At 44.0% G+C, this 19844-nt stretch overlaps 1 protein-coding gene and 1 long non-coding RNA gene across 4 annotated transcripts in view; one reads left to right on the forward strand and one right to left on the reverse strand.

Moving 5' to 3' along the window:
* Window positions 1-1646, reverse strand: part of BARD1 (BRCA1 associated RING domain 1) — a 61319-nt gene extending 59673 nt beyond the window's left edge. For 2 of the 3 annotated variants that reach the window (XM_083399902.1, XM_083399901.1), the window contains exon 1: window positions 1347-1646. Coding sequence is in view for 1 of the 3 variants with exons in the window: in XM_083399901.1 (XP_083256027.1) it covers window positions 1347-1483 (137 nt within the window). In the remaining 2 variants the exon portion in view is untranslated. The remainder of the gene's footprint in view (window positions 1-1346) is intronic. The other variant, XM_083399903.1, reaches the window with a different exon arrangement.
* Window positions 1647-1920: 274 nt separating this feature from the next.
* Window positions 1921-3008, forward strand: LOC310659592. The gene is made up of 2 exons (XR_014502837.1): window positions 1921-2000; window positions 2740-3008. It is a non-coding gene; the product is annotated as an uncharacterized lncRNA (long non-coding RNA).
* The last annotated feature ends 16836 nt before the right edge of the window (window positions 3009-19844 follow it).

Here is a 19844-nt window from a genome sequence, read left to right on the forward strand (position 1 = left end):
ATCACATAATTCCTAATAAACTTCTGGTATAAAGCCTATAGCTTTTTATTTGTTTTGTGGCGTTGCCTTCTGATTTTCCCATGGTAACAGGACAAATTTTAAAGGAAGGCTTAGAATTAGAGCTCATGCTTTGGACGCAGAAAGGTCCCAGGTTCGGTTCTTGGCATCTCCAAGTAAAAGAACTTCAGGAAGCAGGGCTGGGGAAAGCCTTTGACTTAGTAACCTGCCCTGAGTGGCTGAGGAAAAGTATTATTATAATAATTGTTGTTGTTTTACCCAGAGGGAAGCGGTCACTCACAGCAGACAGAAGCAGGCTAGATAGACTAGGGCTGCCATACGTCCCAGATATTACCGGGATTTCAAAGGCAGAAATGACGTCCGGGGGAAATTTCTGAAATGTGGTGCTTTGTCCTGGATCTTAGGCAAGTCAATGGAACAACAACTCAACTTTCAGAGTGTCCTGGTTTTCCCTTTTTGAAATAAGGCAACCCTAAGATAGACAGATATGTCTGACTCAGTGTACAGCAATTATGTTATTATTTTATCTGTAAGGGGGGAAAGGCAGAGTATAAATACACCTGTAATGGTGATGATTATATGTCCAGCTTGATTTATTACACACAAGCTAGCTTTACCATCACCACCACCACCACCACATGAGAAAGGGCCTTTTCTGTGATGGCTCCCTGTTTGTGGAATGCTCTCCCCAGAGAGGGCCTTTAATTATCTGCAGCCTTTAGAAGTGGGTGGGATGTTTTTAATGTATTGTGCTTTTTCTTCTCTTTCTTGATTTTAATATATCTATGGAGGAGGGGTTGCTTTTGATTTTAAGTTGTTCTGGCTTGCTTTGGGCAAGATAAAAGCAACCGACAAATTTAATACATAACAATAAATAGCAGTAACACCACAGCACCTTCATGAGGAAGGGGTTTGACAGGTTCCTGCCCCAAGAGACTTACAATTCAAAACAGTGGAGACTTGGGGTGAGCTGGTGAAGGAGGGCAAGAATAAATGGGGGGGGGAGAGACAGCAGGAATCTTTCAAGAGTGGTCACCCTGGGCATGAAGAGCCATCCTTCTCCCCCACCCACCCTGGACACTTAGAGATACACATACGTATAAACATATGTATTTTTACACACACACACAATGCTGTGGGGGTGGTTCTTTTTTGTTTTTTTGCTATTATGCTTTATATTTTTGTGTTTTTATATTGCAAACCCTCCTGATAATAATAAAACACACACCGTATATATTCACACAAACATATACATATCTATATGTATATAGATATGGATATATACATGCCCGCTGCCCCCCCCCCCCGCACCCCGGGCAACTGATTACCACTGGGAGCAGCTGAGGGCCTCGGCCAGCCTGGCCAGGGCCGCGCCGGTCTCCTTCCACCCGAGGCCTCTTGGCTCGGCCTCCATCCGTCCCTCGGGCTGGTTCCCGGAGCGCCCGCGCAGCGCCGCCGCCCTCATGGCTCGCCCTCGCCGCCTCGCGACGCCACAGGAGCCGCTTCGAATTCCGCCGCCGCCCGCCGGCTCCGCCCCTCACGAAGCGCCAACGGCCCAGGGAGGCGCGCGCGCGCCAAAGCCGAAGCGGCCTTTCCGGGTCGAGGCGCCGCCCTCCGGGGAAGAGAGCGCGGATATCGCTTCTCTCCCGAGAAAAAGAGCCGGGAGCCCCTTCGCTCCGCCTTGGAGGCCTCTCGGCGCCCCAGGCCGGGGTCCCTCGGCGCGGGGCAGCGCCGCCTCGGAAGTCCCCCCTTCCCGGGCATCTGGGTGGGATTGCAGCCCCGTGGCTCCAGCAGGCGGGCGGGCGGGCGGGCGGGCGGGCAGGCAGGCAGAGGTCCCCCCGGCCGGGACTCCTGACAGGGTGAGATGGTTCACTGGACGTGTCAGTGGCCGGTGCTTTATGCCAGAGGGTGCTCAAGGATGCGCAGCGCCAGCGCCTCTTTTCGTTGTTAAAAAGTGTGGCGCTTCCCCCGGCCACTTAGTGGTGAGTACCGACACCTATTTATCTAGGGGGGAAAGCACTGGTGAGAATGAAGCCCATGATATGTTTGGGAAAAGGCAAAAAGCAGATCTAGACTTTTGTAACAGAGCTCTGCTGGTAGGTAAGTGGATGTTCTGCCTCCCTCGGTTTGATTCAGAGGTATGAGAATCCAACATTAAACTAACCTGGAAGACTGCAGAAATAATTCTAAGTCGTATAATGCGAAACCAGTTTTTACTAAACAGAAAAGACAAAAGAAAACAACATCTAGAGTTCAATTAGTATAAAATCAAGGTTTGGAGTCAAACAGCCATATGTGAAAAAGTGTTAAAACAGAACATGCCCCATTATATAATCAAGTGGTATATAAATTTTATTTTATTTTCTCTAAAGAATTATTCCAATCAACAATAATTCATCCCCACTTTGCCATTTATGCATCCAGATTGTCTCCCACTTCTCTGACCGATATTGATCCTGCCATGCAGGTATATGCAAACTTAAATTTGAGCCCTAGAACAGGGAGGAAATGCACAAGCTGAGCATGTGAATGCAAAACTAGCCAATTTGCATCAACAATATTGATCTGCATGACTTCTTTTGAGGCCACGGTGTTAATGTTGTAAGCTTAATGTACGTAAAATATTGTGGTTGTATTTGGAATGCTGTAAAGAGAAGTTTACCTTAAGCAAGAGGCTCCGCTCTAGGTGAAAGCAGAAAGCTGGTGTTTTTTCTATTTCAGTGAGCTAAACTATCTGATGAGACATCGCTGCAGTTCTCACATATAAGAGAGGATACCTGAGAAGTCAGAGATGGCCAGTAGTAGCAGTAGCAGAGAAGCTCTGCAATGATGAACATTTCATCTCTGGCATCGGAGAGAGGAAAGTTTACTGAAGTGCATAAAGGACTGAATCACATTACATGTTTGTAGTGTTACTTTATTACTTTGTTCATGTAATGTTTATATGTAACTAGTTTTAAGATTATTCTGCAGTAAAACTTTGAAACCAATTCTTTGGGTGTAAAGCTCATTTGTTTCTACACAAGGTCCAAATTAGGAATTCCTCTGAAAAACTATTGACACAGGGCTGAAGCTATGGGGTGGCAGAGAGGGCAATGAAATGTGTGTTCAAAATGTGGTCAGTCCCTAAGCCTGATGTTTGAAAAACCTGTGGAATTCAGTAGTATTAACATGTTCCTAAAGAGGCTTCAAGCACTTCTGTAGCTTCTGTTCTTCCCCCCATCATTTATCACATTCTTCCTGACACAGATATTTCACTGGCCATTGTTTTCGTTCAATAACGTTTCAGGGTTCAACCCATTCTACTGCTTTTTATTGCTTGCTGTTTTTAAAAAGATACCTCTGCAGAAATCTGCACACACACCCCTTCTGTAATTACTGGAGCACATAAAGCGGTTATAGCAGGAATTTATCACTTTCAGGTAGAAATACTCTGAGCCAAATAAAAGATAGAATAGGGATGCCAAAAGCAATTTATAACAGGCTCACTGACATTTCATGTTGTGAAGCCTTAACCAGTGAATAAGCACCAAGTCATAAATCTCTACGCAAACGTGATTAGAGCAAGCAAGTTATTCTTGGAGGGAGCCTTATCATAAATATATTCTCTGATGCAAAGCAGCAAAATTTGGTTGACAAAAGTCATTAAAAACAGCTGTCAGTAAAATGTACAACCATTCTCTCTCTTAAATCCTTTTGCCATGCCACTAGCTGTTTGGGAGTAAGGTAAATTGTTCATTTTGGTAAAAGAGCACTGGCAACATTGCATCTCCTTCATATTTTATAAAGAGCTTAATGGTATTCTCAAGTGTTATTTTTGGTGTGTGTATATCAAGTCTGCAGTGGGGAATCATTGCTCCATTTGGGGCTAATCGTTAACAGCAAAGTTTGTAGCTGAAAACCTCCTTCCATTGAATTGACTCATAGTATTGTGCACATTTCACACAGGGCTGCTCCCAACCCAATGTTGGCAGCATATAGAAGCCAATGTGAAGTGACTTCCATTCTCTGGGACTATGTGGGTTTTCTTCCGTTGTGGGTGTTGTGAGGCCCAGCCCTGGTATCAGAAAAGTGGGGCAGCCACCTCCGGCAACAAATGCCGGGTAGCTGACAGCGATGGCACAGTGTTGGAGGACAGAGCTGTATCTGCCACACGGCCTGCCCCTTAAACTAGCCAGATGTGCTCTGGTGCTATGGAGAACCCTGACCCATTGCCAGGGTTGAAGTAAGATTTAACTGAAAGTACAAACAGCTTCCCTTATAAACCCAGTGACAGTGGATGGTTTGTGTGCCAACTTGTAACCTGGATGACCAAGAACAGACAAACATTCAAATTTTAGAAATGCTACAGTAAATCACCATCAAAAAAACAACTATGGCAATAAAAAAGCTGGGTTTTCACACATGACGGTATTGAAGGAAACACTGATTCTGATGTGCATTCAAAATAACACATTTGTCATTTCAGTTTTATTCATGCCATGCTCTACCTTCAAAAGGCCAAACAGAGGATTACTTATGTCTAGGTGATCTAGATTCTGCCTAGCTTAAGCTTCCTTGCCTTTAGCACTTGAATCCAGTTTCTTGACCATTCTCCTGCTATTTATCCAAAAAGAAAGTTAACATTGGATAACATGGTGTTTGAACTGTGCCTGGGATACAGTGGAGTTAATTGTGAGGAAACAGATCAGGTAATGCACATTGGATGAAGACATTCCTGAAGGAGCATCTCCACCCCCATCATTCTGCCCGGACACTGAGATCCAGCACCGAGGGCCTTCTGGTGGTTCCCTCATTGCGAGAAGTGAGGCTACAGGGAACCAGGCAGAGGGCCTTCTCGGTAGTGGCGCCCACCCTGTGGAACGCCCTCCCACCAGATGTCAAAGAGATAAACAACTACCTGACATTCAGAAGACATCTTAAGGCAGCCCTGTTCAGGGAAGTTTTTAATATGTGACATTTTAGTGTATTTTTCATCTTTGTTGGAAGCCGCCCAGAGTGGCTGGGGAAACTCAGCCAGATGGGCAGGGTATAAATAAAATAATAATAATAATAATAATAATAATAATAATAATAATAATACCCCTTCCTGGTATGTATTAGTGACATAAGAAACTGAAACAACCTCACTGCTTTTATTGGGTACATAGCCTACAGCCAGTAACATGAAAGGTTATCCTGAACTACCCAGATTCACCTTGTCATTTGTTGTCCAAAAGAGCCAGTAAACCCTCCCCAATATATACTATACTTACTTGAGAATAAGCACCATTGTAGAATTTCTGTCCAAAGTAAACATGCACAAGGTTGTGCTGCTAGTTTTGCTGTACCAGCTATGTGGTCAGTAATCGGATATGTCTTCATCACTGGTGTTACTTTAAGCCTCTGATTTAGAAGATGAACAGGAGGTGAAAGTACAAGTAGAAAGTATAAAAATGCGCCTCCTTCCTACATACTTTTTTTTTTTTTAAGTCTCTCCTGTGATAAATGGTAACAGGCTGGTGGATGCTATTTCATAGTTCCACCTAGAAATATAGTGAATGTGACTTCTCAATGATTAGCAATGGTGTGTGGCTGAAGCTTCCCAAACTATCTTGGGCTTGTCTGGACAGGAGTTTTTATCACAGGAACCAATCCTAAGAAAGCAATCTTGAGATGACAATGCTGTATCAGGCATTCTCAGCTTAGATGGGAAACATGGGAATAAGGAAACGACCAAGGAAATGCAGCATTTTTAAAGAGATGCTAATGGTTTCCTTTTTTAAATAAAGCATTAAATATTTGCAATCAATCGCAGGCATGTAAACAAATAAAAAGAAACACCCACGAATATTTTCCCATTATTATTGCAGTTTCCCCCATGTTATCTATACTATTTTCTTATGCACAGCTGCCTTTATCATCTGTGTCACACAAGCAGCGCCTGTAAGAAGTGTTGGGTCCTTGCATTTTGTGGCATCAGTAGCTTTGCTACCAATGAAACTCTGCATATCATCATACAGACAGTATTTCATCATTGTAAATCTAAGCAGCATGGCCACCTCTTACCCAGAGTTTCCTCCAGTCTCTTAGGGGCCCAATATGTTGTATTTACGATTTTTCTGTGGGATTTTTGAAAAATTAAAATTGGAGTGGAAGCCAGCATTGCCCCCTTTGCTTATTCCCACAAGTTCCGAAATCATTGGCTCCCTTCCCCCCAAGTCCTCCTGGGACCTTCTCAATAGCGGATCCCAATTTGTGGAAAGCCCTCCCTGGGAAAGTCTATCCCCCTCCCTCATTGCTAACATCCAGGAGAAATTTAAGAACATTCCTATTCACCCAAACATTGGGTGTCAGAAATATACAGCTCCTGGCAACCTTTTAATTATTAGCTGTGAGGATATTTGATTGTTTTTAAATGTTTCCAGGTTTTTAAACTGCTTTTACATTGTTTGGCTGTTTTGTGGTTTGCCACTCCTGGACTGCTTTGGGAGGAAGAGTGGGATAGAAATTTTACAAATAAATAGTTACTTATTTCCCTCAAAATCACTTTACATTAAAGCTTGCTAAATTGGTGTTTGCCATTACTGTCCTCCAACAGAGCCAGAACTACAGATGTTTCTGCAGCTGGTAATACAGCAGGTCTGAATAATTTTTATAGTTAAATGCCTCAGCTGGATACACTGCCATTGCATTTGAGCTGTGAAACCATATCATCTCCATATCTCTTGCCCAATTAGCAGCTTTAGCTTGCAATCCTGAATATGTTTACCTGGGAATAAGTATCAATGAACTACTGCACTCCAGGTCTTTTTGACTACAACTCCCAACATCCCTCACCATTGGTCATGCTGGCAGAGGCGGGTGGAAACTGTAGTCCAAAACATCTGGAGGGCCCCAAGTGGGTTGCGGAAGAATGCCCCAGAGCATTCTGAAATACTGGCCTGGATCAGGGAATGGATGAGGCCATCCCACCTGAGAAAATGGAAAGTTGGTGCCCTGCCTGGTGCCTGCTCCACTTGCCACTCCTGCTGAAGCCTTGCTTACTGGGGCTGCCTCAGGGGCGCTGCGTGGACACTTCAGACCTGACCCAGGAGTGGAGCGGCTGCTGCTGCTACCCACGTCCCAGCCCCAAACGCCAGCCCAGGCGTGGCTTCCCTCAATGAGGGAACTATAGTGGGGGTGCCTGGTTGCGCCCCCTCAAAACATGAGCCCGGGGCAATGCCCCCCCCCATGTTACACTACATGGCTACAGCTTCTGGGTACCAACAAGATCTTGTGGGAGCCTAGCAAGATCGCGCAGAGACTTTCAGAGGCCTCACATGACCTTCCCAGGCCCCAGCAAGCAGGGCTCTCCTGAGACTCCCCAGACCCTAGGAGCTGCTGGGTCAGTGCACCTGGTTGTTAACCAGAAGGTTGGTGGTTGAAGCCACCTAGGAACAGCTGTGGGCAGGATTCTGGCATTGCAGGGGGTAGGACTAGATGACCCTTGGGGTCCCTTCTAATTCAACAGTGCTATGATTCTATGATTCCACCTTTTCGATATGTGATTGAGGCAGGCTGGCATGGCAACCAAGGTGTCTGCTCTTGCTGCTGTGCCTCATTTAGCCCTGAGGTTAGGGCTTTCCTGTATGTCTACAACTATCTTGATTTCAGCCAGAATAGCATTGGAAATTAGGTTGCCAATTTGGTTGAAGTTTTCTTTTCAAACCAGGAGAAACCAGCAGTGGAGGGGCTGAATTGTATTAAGCATGAGGTCAGTAAAGAGACACGACTCCAACTTGACCTGGAGTAAATGCTTAAGCTATTTATTGACTCGGGCATTGTGTTGATTCAAGTACCTACATTCATATTAGTTGCATAATTATAACATATTCTTCAATTTTATTACCTTAACTATGAAAATGTGTTAATTTTATGACACCTTATATGTACTGGGCACTGTACACTAGCTAAAATCAATAAAGAAAATTAATAAAATGTAGTTATAAAACAATAAAAAGCTTTGCCTGCAGGCTTACAATCTAAACATATTCCCATTTAAGTACTTCCCAGTGCGATCCTATACATGTCTTCTCAAAAGTAACCCCTGTTCAATTCCATGGGAATTACTCTAGGTAAGTACATATAGCACTGCAGCCTCTGATTTTGTAATACTTGTTTTCACACATCAATATTTTTACATTTTCTATTGTATCAATAAAATAGGAAAGCACAAAGTATGTATTATAAAAGGTAAAGGTAAAGGTACCCCTGCCCGTACGGGCCAGTCTTGACAGACTCTAGGGTTGTGCGCCCATCTCACTCAAAGAGGCCGAGGGCCAGCGCTGTCCGAAGACACTTCCGGGTCACGTGGCCAGCGTGACATCGCTGCTCTGGCGAGCCAGAGCCGCACACGGAAACGCCATTTACCTTCCCGCTAGTAAGCGGTCCCTATTTATCTACTTGCACCCGGGAGTGCTTTCGAACTGCTAGGTTGGCAGGCGCTGGGACCGAACAGCGGGAGCGCACCCCGCCGCGGGGATTCGAACCGCCGACCTTTCGATCGGCAAGCCCTAGGCGCTGAGGCTTTAACCCACAGCGCCACCCGTGTCCCAAGTATGTATTATAGAGTAGCATAAAATCAAAATTCTGAATTCTGGAAGTTGTCTTATAATTATAATTAATTAATATAAGAATAGACTTGTTTCAGGACTTGATTTTACTCCTTCAAGCCTGCTTGACTCAAAAAAGGCAACACGGCGGCCATTACGTCCTAACAAATCCAAACCCTGGTTTGATCATGAATGCCACGCTATGAAGCTTACTTTGGTGGGAAAGTATAGGAACTATAGGTCTGCCAATCTACCTTCACTCCCTGCAGAGTGGTTTGAAGCCAAACGAAACTATAAAGCTTCAATTAAAAATAAAAAGCTTCAGGCCCAAAGGTGAGAGTGGCAATGCTTAATAGAGGCTTCCCGAAGGAGAGATTCAGCTCAGAGACTAGGGGCAGCAGCAGCAGCAGCCTGGAGGACTCCCAAGGAGAGGGGAGAGGAGAGGGGGCTGAGGAAACACTCCACAAGGGAGAAATTCAAAAAAGGGTGAGAGGCTGAAAGCTCTGCAGGCAAGGGGGGACATAACTGGGCTCCTGAGCCCCACAGAGGTGCCACAGAAAGAATGGAGTTGGTCAAGGGAGCCGTGGACTCAAAAAGGTTGAAATCCTCTACCATAGCCCTTTGCACTGCTACCACTCGTGTGTTAACCTTGACAACTGACTGCACTAAAATAACATTATATTTTGTCATTTATACTACCTAGGCTTTTTTACCATCAGAAAGGTACATTTATTCTTGGCTGCCTACAATATAATACTAAAATACCTGAAAATGCTAATATTGCAATAAGAAGAAAACACATTTTTCCTGTCATCCAGAAATGCCCTTGGATACCCCGGCCTGCCAGATGGCAGAGATGCTTTAGTCACTGATTTCTATTCAGCAGGACAGAAATACTTCCTGCTTATTTATTGCAGGAATGCAGGAACGAGCAGTTTTCTGTGGCAGCATAATATAGAACTGAAACATAAATAATGCAGTATACCTGTGGAACATCCATCAGATCCTGTGCTAAGATGCAAAGTAGATGTGTTGGGGGCGGCTGCATTTGTTCTTTGTGGGACTGCCCTGTTCACATGTAAGTTAGGGTTGCAGTTTATTATGCCGGCAAGTGGGGAACGAGTAACACCTTCCCATCACCTCAGGTATTTTTCTCCATGTTCCCGTCACCTCTAGTACCAGAGCTAGGTTGGCCCTATATCATCCATGTGAGCATATCTACTGCTATGATAATAGAATCGTAGAGTTGGAAGGGACTCCAAGGATCATCTAGTCCAACCTCCTGCAATGCAAGTCTCCCAAGGGAGACTTGTTCCACTGTTGAACAGCTCTTACTGCTTTGTTTAGTTGGATTCTGCTTTCCTGTAACATGAAACCATTGGTTTGAGTCCTACCCTCCAGAGCAGGAGAAAACAAGCTTGCTCCATCTTCCTTGTGACAGCCCTTAAGATATTTTAAAATTGCAATCATATCTCCTCTCAGTCTCCTCTTTTCCAGGCTAAACATACCCAGCTTCTTCAGCCGTTCCTCATAAGGCTTGGTTTCCAGAGCCTTGATCATCTTGGTTGCCCTCCTCTGCACACGTTGCAGCTTGTCAACATCCTTCTTAAATTATGGTACCCAAAACTGGACACAGTATTCCAGGTGTGGTCTGAGCAAAGCAAAATAGAGTGGGACTATTACTTCCCTAGACTTCTGTTGACGCAGCCTAGAATAGCAGTGGCTTTTTTTCCTGCTGCATCGCACTGTTAAGCTTGTGGTACACCAAGACCCCTAGATCCTTTCACATGTACAGTGGTACCTCAGGTTAAGAACTTAATTTGTTCTGGAGGTCCGTTATTAACCTGAAAATGTTCTTAACCTGAGGTACCACTTTAGCTAATGGGGCCTCTCGCTGCCGCTGTGCTGCTGGAGCACGATTTCTGTTCTCATCCTGAAGCAAAGTTCTTAACCCGAGGTACTATTTCTGGGTTAGTGGAGTCTGTAACCTGAAGCATCTGTAACCCGAGGTACCACTGTACTGCTAGTAAGCCAGGTGATATTTGAGTCCCTTTGAAGTATAAAGAATTGTCTCCGCTGAAACTTTGCAATGAAGCTGTATTTCATTCATTAAGGCTTTTTTTTCCAAGAACAGTTTCAGAGTCTCAGCAATTAACTTAGCAAGACATGAAGCTGAACACAAAAACCTGATTAATCTTCCTGCTAAATGACAAGGAAGAGTTATCATAGCAGTGGCCAGGAGATATTGAGAGTCCACTTTGTATACAGTATTACAGAGGGGCTGACCTAGGTTTATCACTGAGTGCACATCCCAATAGGTCTGCCCATTCACAAGTGATATGGAACACCCAGCAGAGGCTAGAAGAAAACCCCACAGATGATCCATGAATCTCCGTAGTGAGGCAGACGTTTACATCTGCAGCATACTGGATGCCATTATATGCTGGATGGGCTCATAAAACAGACGATAACATTGTTGCCCCATCTGACAGATAAAATATATTTGGGGCCTCCTCAGTAAAGTACACGCGTGAAGAGTCCTGTCATGTAGAAAGGTTTGTCAGAATAGCAGGTACTGTGCAAGACAAACTACAGCATAGGGCAGCTAGTGAGAGGTAACCAACATTTTCATTCAGGCGTGATATAAAAGCCTCCAGTGATTCATTATTTCTAATTTTATAAGGTTAAGGTGTTGCAGATGCTAAAAATATAAGGAATGTCCTCTTGGTGAATTACTTCAGACAGTTGGACAGCCAGAAGTGGAAACGATGGAGACAAGCAAGGAGTGAAAAATAAGCAGGTCCCTAAATTTGGTTTATGCAGTATTTAGAGCACAGGCGAAGCAAGTCTGGTCTTTACAATACCTGCATCTTTTAAAATCAATTTGTTATGTGACAGAAAATGAGTAAAATAGTTTTGCTACTGGTGAGATATAGAGAGATAACCATGTTCCTACAAACGCATGAATCAAGAAATCGCTCTTGCTGGAGCCCATGTTTAATCTAAATAAAGAAGAAATGTGAGGCACATATTTCCTGAGTGCCTTAAAATATCCAGCTCTCTGCTATAAAGAGGACTGACTATTGTAATGTATATGAACTTTGTATATGCTCGAAGATGTCGCCCATTTTTGCTATTTTTGAACTTCTAGCAAAACTTCTAGCACTTATATTAGACTTGATAATGTTTTAATGTGAACCAACAGTGGGGTTGAAGTGATGTCTGGATCTGCGATTGTTTGTTTCGGGGGGGGGGGGGGGTTAGATAGTTCCAGTATTTGTGTCTTCTTTTTTTAAAGGGATGGAAGGATCTGTCAATTTTGGCTCTCTCTGTTTCTCATTTTTCCAATCTCAAATTCAGGTCTGAGATTTATTTATGTTTTTTAAATCCTCGTGGAAATTCATCAGCATTTTAGTGCGTATTTCTCCTAATAAGAACATTTTTGCATGCAGTTTTGATTAATGTACATGTTTTTGCAAGTCTTTCCCCCAATACAATGGATTTTTAAATGTTATCTTCACTAATATGTTCTTTTAATGCACAAGCGGGCAATCTCGCTAGTCTGTCCAGCAGCAGTTCTCGAGATCCCAGGTCCAATCCCTTGCATCTCCGGGTAGGGCTGGGAAGTCTCTTGCAAGAAATCTGGAAGCATCGCTTCCAAACAGTGTTGACAATACTGAGCTAGATGGACCAGTGGTGTAAGGCTGTGGTAGTCCACTATGTTTTACTCAGAGTAGACTCATTAATGAATGTTAGGGCTAAGTTAGGGCCATTAATTTCAATAGGTTTACTCTGAGTAACACTCAGTTGAATACCACTCTGTGTTCCTAAAACCAGATTGAAATGGCTCTAGATCATCTCCGTCTTCCAGGAACATCTGGAGGTGAGATGCAAGTGCTGAAAGACCAGGCTCCAAGGACGGATGGTTAGATATTAGCCAGGGAAATCATCCAGCACAACTGGGTTCAGGGAGGGTGTTTTTGAAAGCAGATCTCTTTTAGGCAAGGTGGAAGCACACCTTAGTGTAGAGAAGCAGTCACCACTGCTCTCACACGCTCAGCTAGTGGTAGGTCTTGATGCAATTGAAAGTGTATTGACCATCCATCATTCTGCATCTGGGAGCTCCCTATGTCATGCACTTTTAATATAAACACTCAACCAGTTGAAATTTTATTCATTGCTGAAAGTTCCCAACTGCTCTGTAAAGTTACAGTTATTACCGTATTCATCATATCTCAGCACAGGGTACAGTAAGAAAGATGGTGATAAACAGAGGCAAGTGCTTTCTGTTTGACAAGTCAATTGCTTTCCCCTTCCTGAGCATGTGGAACAGGGAAAGGTTTTTCCTGTTAAATCAGATACTGAGCAACATTTTTAAAACAACATCGTTTCACATTATGAATCAACCAACAACACTGATACCTCTGGAGAGTGCAATCTTTCAGAGGACAAATAAAATGACTTATGTTCCCAGCACTTATCATCATTGACCTCAGAAGCAAAACTTCTGCTAATTCAATAGAAAGCAGAGCACTCCAAACTTTTTGAAACCATATTGTTGCACACCACCCCAATCTCTGAGCGGTGCAAGGGGTTCCAGCACTTACCCAGAGTTCAGTTTCCTCAGAAAGGGGGACAGCAGAGACTGTGGTGTCTTTTGGATATATGGTTTATTTACACATATATACTGTTATGTACTGAAGTTCTCACCCTGGGCCAGCAGGGGGATACTGTAGATAGTTATGCAAATAAGGGATCGAAAGTGACGTTCAGTGATTGGATAGTTTTAGAAAGTTGTTACAGTTACGATGTACTGGAGCTCTATATAAGCAGGCTGACTGAACCCTTCTGTTCTGTTCTGGCCTGTGAATAAACAAGAGCTGTTTGAAGAATCGCTGTGTTGTCTGATATGTTCACCCACAACTAACATATACAACCTGAGCCTACCGTGGAGGGGCTTGCAGCATTACCACCCAGGAGGTATTGCTTCTCCCATAGCCACAGCCTTGGATTCAAAGAAGAAATCAGGCGTGTCTCTCTCACACAGGCTTCTAACTTCTAGCTCTTTCACACACACCTCAAGCCTTTAAGAAGCCCTTTTGTCCTTCTAACTAACTGCCTGTTGAGAGAGGGGGGCCCCACCCATTTGCCATCTGGCACAGAGCCACTTCGTTGGTTACCTTAATGACTCGTACAGGGGGCCATTGCCTCTCTCACACACGGCAAACTCACAACATTGTTATCTTGCATTCTGTACCAATCTTCATAGTTCTTGTTCTGGACTTAATCCAACCTCCAAGGAACAATTATTACAACCTTCTCATGCTGTGGCTTTGAATCAACTCCCAATTATAGATTGCACATGCCAAGAAGGTCATGCAAACACCCATGCCACCTGCAAAATTCAATGCAGAACAGCCTATGCAGAAGTTGTGGGGAGAGAAAGCCGATTTGCATTGATTTTTGCCTATGGTGTCAGCAGGCACATTGCCTGCCTGTGTGTGTGTGTGGCTGGATCAGCACTAATTGACCCAAAACTACAGGGGTGCCTGTAAGGAAAAGGGATGTTGGGCTGGGGGAAAACACATAACTTTCTACTTCTTTTTACTGTAATTATTATAGCGGCTTGATTTTGCAGGAAGTCAGCAAATAATCCTTTTGGAGCATGGAGATTAGTTGGTGTTTTCTTTCCCCATGCCATAAAAGCATTACCAGCTGATTTCTGCCAATCAAGTTGTCATTAAAAGCACAACTGCAGGGACCAGCAAATAAGCTGGCAACGTATGCAAGAACCAAAGGTCCGCCTTGCTCACTTCAGCTAAAAGCCCAATGGGCAAATCACTTCCAATAGGCAAATGATTCTCGCTTAACCTAAGTCCACAATCTGCAATATGCGGATAATAATAAGGCCTAGTCATTAAAACTGTTGTTAGGATTACTGAAAACATATTTGTGAAACACTTTCATCTTTTCAGAGACGGATGTTTCCCAGCTCTGCCTGGAGAACCTGGGACTTTTTGCATGCAAAACTTGTGCGCTCTTCCACTGAGCGACTGTACGCTGCTTCCAGGCGCAGATGTTCTGCATATAGCTAAGGAGAAAGGAGCAACGCCACTGGACCTTCTCCCACTTTCTCCCCTTCCCCCTCCTCCTCCGTCACCTGATATAGCAAGCTAGACTGGAATTCTGCTCATGGTAAGAGAAGGTGGAGGCAAGATGCTCAAACAAGAGGGCAATAAGGAAGAAAAGCTGTTTTGCCTCCCACTTACACTGTGCTTTTAATTCAGGACGACCTCTAGAGGTTGCCAGTTGCCAGATTTGCTGAGTGGGTGGGATGCTCATGTTCTGCAGGAGCAGACTAGGTGATATTGGTCTCTTCAAACTCTGGGATTTCAAGTCCTGGAACTGCTGTTTACTAAGCTGAGTTTAGTCCATAATTGGTTCAGCTCTATTAGAACAGCAAACTTTAAGAGTCTGAGCGGTGGGGGATTTGATCCCTAAAGGATGCCTTTTTAAAAAGAAAAAAGAACAGAAATCTGGTACATTCTTAGTCTAAGCAGCAGACTCAGCACCACATTATGCAGCATTAAATTATTAGTCTACTCTCAACCGCAGGAACATCTGCTGGAGTTAGACATGGCATTTTTAATTAAAGTCAGCAGCACAAGGAGCTTGTGGTTCATCAGTTCTGCTTTCACTCTATGAATTGCTAAATCCAAAGGGCACTCCTGCAAAAAAAAGCCAGCCAGGACGTGATCTCTGGAAATTGAAGTAGAAAAATGGCAACAACTAAAAAGTGGCTAAATTGACAGTTTATTTTACATCTGCAACCCAGGTGATCAATTTCTTATTGAAACCGTTCAACATGGAAGGGAAAGAGTTCCAAACTAATTTGGAACTTCTGAGAGCTTTGCAGGGGCCAATCTTTCCTTTAGTGGCAGGTGTTTGTGTGTTTGTTTCTCAGGACAAAGTAGACAAAGTATGTGGAGCAGATGAATATGAAAAAGCACCCCATGAAACCACCTCCCTCCCTTTTGAACTGAGAGAGACTGAATGTGCCATCGTCATCTTTGTGAAATGAGGGTGTGACCAGATGTAACAACAGCAGGATCCGACCTTGATCCTCATAGTTCCTTATAAAGGAGGGATGGGCCAATTTAAAATTGAGTTCATGAAAACTTCCCCTTTTAGATGAATGTTTTCCCACGGGGGAGTTGCTTCTGGTCTAGGAGCTTCAGTGTGATAAATACGGTATATTTTTGAATCAGCTTTTGGGGGATGTGTGGGGGTGGAGGCAAGGGTCCCCTTCTTCCCAGGGCAAGCCTTACCATTAGGCATGTGAGACAATCACCCAAAGTGGAAGATTCCTTCGAAGCCCCCTGGCCATTCTCCTCTGTTGGGCATCAGAGCTATGTGTGCCAATGGCACAGCCCCCACCTGCAGCTGCCAGGTGTCTTGGAAGGTGCTGTCCTGTCACCACTGATGAAGCAAGAGTGGGCAGACAGTCCAGCCAGCCTCTGTAGATGGAACGGGAGAGGGAGCAGGACTTCATCATTTGCCTCCGGCAACAAAATGTCCTGGGCCAGAGTTGCTTCTTCCATCCAGGCTGAGCTTGAAAACAGACCCACTCCATTGTTGCAGAGGGATTCGGTTGAGATCAGACCAACCATGGGGGAAGTGACCTGCTCCTGGTCGCATCATGGGGTGGAAGATGGATGAAGGCAGGAACTGGTGTCTGAATGTTAACAGCAAGAAAGAAGCGCCATGTGGGGCTCTGCTTCAGGAATTAAAACGGGATTCAGGGACAGGTCCAGCATGGCTGAACCACTTTGACTGCCCCTCCCCACCGCCCACTGAGCAGGCAGGTGAGTGTGGGCCCTGTGTCGCTCCAGGCCTCTTTTGGGGGAACCTATGCCGGTGTAAGTTACACAGCCCCACTGATCTGGGGCGAGGGTTACACTTACATACTTCCAAGCCAAGTTTGTGTGTCTTTTGTTGTTAAATCATAGACCACAGTGCTTCTAGCAGGCTTCCAGTCAATCCCATATACGAATAATGAACTCCTTCTCCAAGTCTGGGTCTTTATGGGCCCAAAATGTCACAAGGGAGGGGGACCAGCAGGCTTGGTGGAACCCCGAGGTTAACTGAGGTAGAAAAGGGGTACAGCCTCTCCCCTAAGGAATAGAACCCACTGGGCAGGAAATGCTGACTGACCTTACAAGCAGGGGTGCTAAGTGGAATAAAATATTGGGGAGACCCTGGTAAGCCCCACACTTCATAATCAATCACATGACACGGTGCACACACAACATTTGAATGGACTGACCCCCTCAAATATTTTATTGGGGGACCGAAGGGTCCTTGGCCCTTAGGAGTTGGCTCCTATGCTTACAAGAAAAAGTGGGGTGGAGGTGGGAAACGGAACAGAGTATGCTCAGAGAGGGCATGGCAACATTTGCTACAAGTCCCACGTGTTACCTCCTTGCGTCTGGTCCTGGAACACGGCAGTGGTCAGAATTCAGACAAAAGGACTTCCTTGCTGGTGCTGCAATTCTTACATTGAGATTGGAAGGAGGAAACAACTGAGAAGCATGTACAAAGAAGGACATTTTTCTTCTCTCTAGAATTACATGGTATATCCAAATTAATACAGAGGCCGTGCCTTGTGATTTATGTTGGTATAATAAATAACAGCAACCACATATTGCTTTGTGTATGATTAATGAGACTTATTTGCGGGGAGGGTTTTCATTGTAAATAAACACACTTTCAAAGCAGGCTAATTTTGTTCGTGTGGCTTGAGCTGCTAAACCACGTACCATGAATTCTTTCTTGTAACCTCACCCCAGTGTAATACCTAAAGGCATGTCCAGAGAAGAATAATTAAAAAAATGCTTAATGCTGTTTTGGCACCAGTGCTGACCCAGCACCAGGAAAATACCACATCGTGTTCCCTTCTCATGGAGCTGGGGGCTAACCTTGTGGGTAAAAGCAAAAACGCCGTCGGTTTCGCTGCTTCCTTTCTTTTTAATAAAATGGGGAGCATGCACAGAAATGTCAGAGAACGTAAGCACACAGCTTTTAAAGAAAGCAAATTAAAGCTGCAAAATTCAGGGCATTGTTGCAGCAACGGAACAGCCTTATTAATGTGAATATTCACCACTTTTTAAAAAAAGTTTAAATGACCACCTAGTCCAGCGGGAAAGTATTAAACCTTTACAGAAATAACAAATTGAGGAAATGAGTGGAAGAAACTGTTGGGTACAAGCAAGCTTGAAGGCCTCCAGTCAGTAAAGGGCAGTGTTGAGACTAAGAGAAAGTCCAGCAGCCCTCTCTCCCACTCTTGCCCTCCTCATTTTCTGGCGCCAGGGGGCTCTGAAGGTGTCTTCCTCGTACCTTCTGCATAGAGTAGAATCCAAAGCCATCCTTGTGCATGTGAAGAACCTGTAAACAAATACCCCCCCCCCCGAACTCCTGTGCTAATGTTTAATGAGAATGGGGTTTAACTGGGGTGGGGGTTGTTTTATTTGGGGGGGGTGTTTAAAATTGTTCTTAAATGTTATAAGTTAATTTGTATTCTGTATTATTATTTTGTAGTTTAGTAATTTGCTTGATGGTTGTGGCAGTCATTATTTATTGCCAGATGGGCAGGGTATAGATAATAAAATTATTATTGTTGTTGTTGTTATTACTGTTCTAATAGGTTAGTGAATATTGCTTTGTTGTTTATCTTATGGTTATGTTTCTATGATTCTTTGTATTGGATCAGATTGTGTGTTGTGACCTTGTTGTATATTTTGTTGTTTTTTCTGCTTGTAAACTGCCTTGTATATAGGAATATAAAAAAGGTGGTATGTAAATTAAAAGAGAAATGAAAAATGTCCCCCCCCCCCCTTAAGCAATGCTTGTGATGTGTGAATGAGAGAGAAAAGGTGGTGATTTAACTCTAGGCAGCTCCAACTTCCAAGCTTGTAAACTCTGGTTACATATAGCGACAATTTTTTAAATATTTTTTAAACTACCAGAATCTACAAATACTAGAGAGTCCCATCGATCATGGCATGCTTCTGCCCGTGAATACCTGCATATGTGCCACTGCCAAGTGGATGATCTATATGTTAATTTTGCAATGTACCTTTTTGGGAGGGAGGGGGGCAAATAGATTACTTTCTCTTAGGGCATACAGCTTTATTTGCACTGCAGCTTTATATACTGCATTTTTTCTTGCCTTTCTTCCATCTTTGAAGCTCATCATGTGCATGTTTACTTGACGTAAGCCCCACTGAGTGCAGTTGGCCTTACTCTGAAGTAAGCCTGCATAGGATGGATACCTGAAGGCATTCGACAAGGCAGCCTTCCTAACAAATAAGGGAAATGTAACAGTAAGAGAAGTAACAGCATAAAAGGCACCATTTCATTAAATCCTGTGCCGTTGATAAGGTGGGGGAGGGGTGGGGGGAACCTGTAGACATGGAAACCATGGTTTCTTATAATGATTTGTGACCTTTAAATTATTATTATTTCAATTTTTATCCAACCATTCCTCCCAAAGGAACCCAGGCAGCCACACAGCATCTCAGTTAAACACGCGAAACGTAAACAATAAAAATACGTGTCAATATTGTCAGAAATAAAAATTTCACGCCTGCCAAATCAAACATCTTTATCTACTGAGTGCTTGAGTGAGCAGAAATGTTTTCAACTTCTTTTGGAGCGATGGGGGCAAACACCATCACTGGGGAGGGGATTCCAGAGTTGGGGGCGGGGGCAGCCACTGAGAAAGCCCTGCCATGACAGGGTTATTTCTTTTTCTCAGTGTAGTGTCACATACAAGACTGGCATACCTCTGATTCTGCCCATTTGGCATATCTTTGGGAAAATGCAGCACTTGACACCTTGTGCCAATCACTGAAATGTGTTGCAGATGCGTTTTCCTTTTGCTAATTTACTCACACACTTGACCATCAGGGGTGGAAGCAATAAGCCAACGAGGATCACACCGCTAAACCATCCCAAAAAAGCTGGTCTGGTGCAAGAGAAACAAACTTGCCCGACTTTTGGAGTTCCCTTATCACAAAGACATTATTCATAACTATAAAACAAAGACAACTGTGATGCAGCTGGTTAGGAGATAAATAGACTGCCAGGAAAGGTAGACAAGTAAATCTATCACCTGTACTGCTCAGGCAGAGCCTGGATATTAATGCTGGGATGTTACGCTTTAGAGCCTCAAAAACAGTAAGGGACACTGGG

Source organism: Podarcis tiliguerta (genome assembly GCF_965153285.1).
Source record: "Podarcis tiliguerta genome assembly, chromosome: 1".
NCBI classification, from domain to species: domain Eukaryota; kingdom Metazoa; phylum Chordata; class Lepidosauria; order Squamata; family Lacertidae; genus Podarcis; species Podarcis tiliguerta.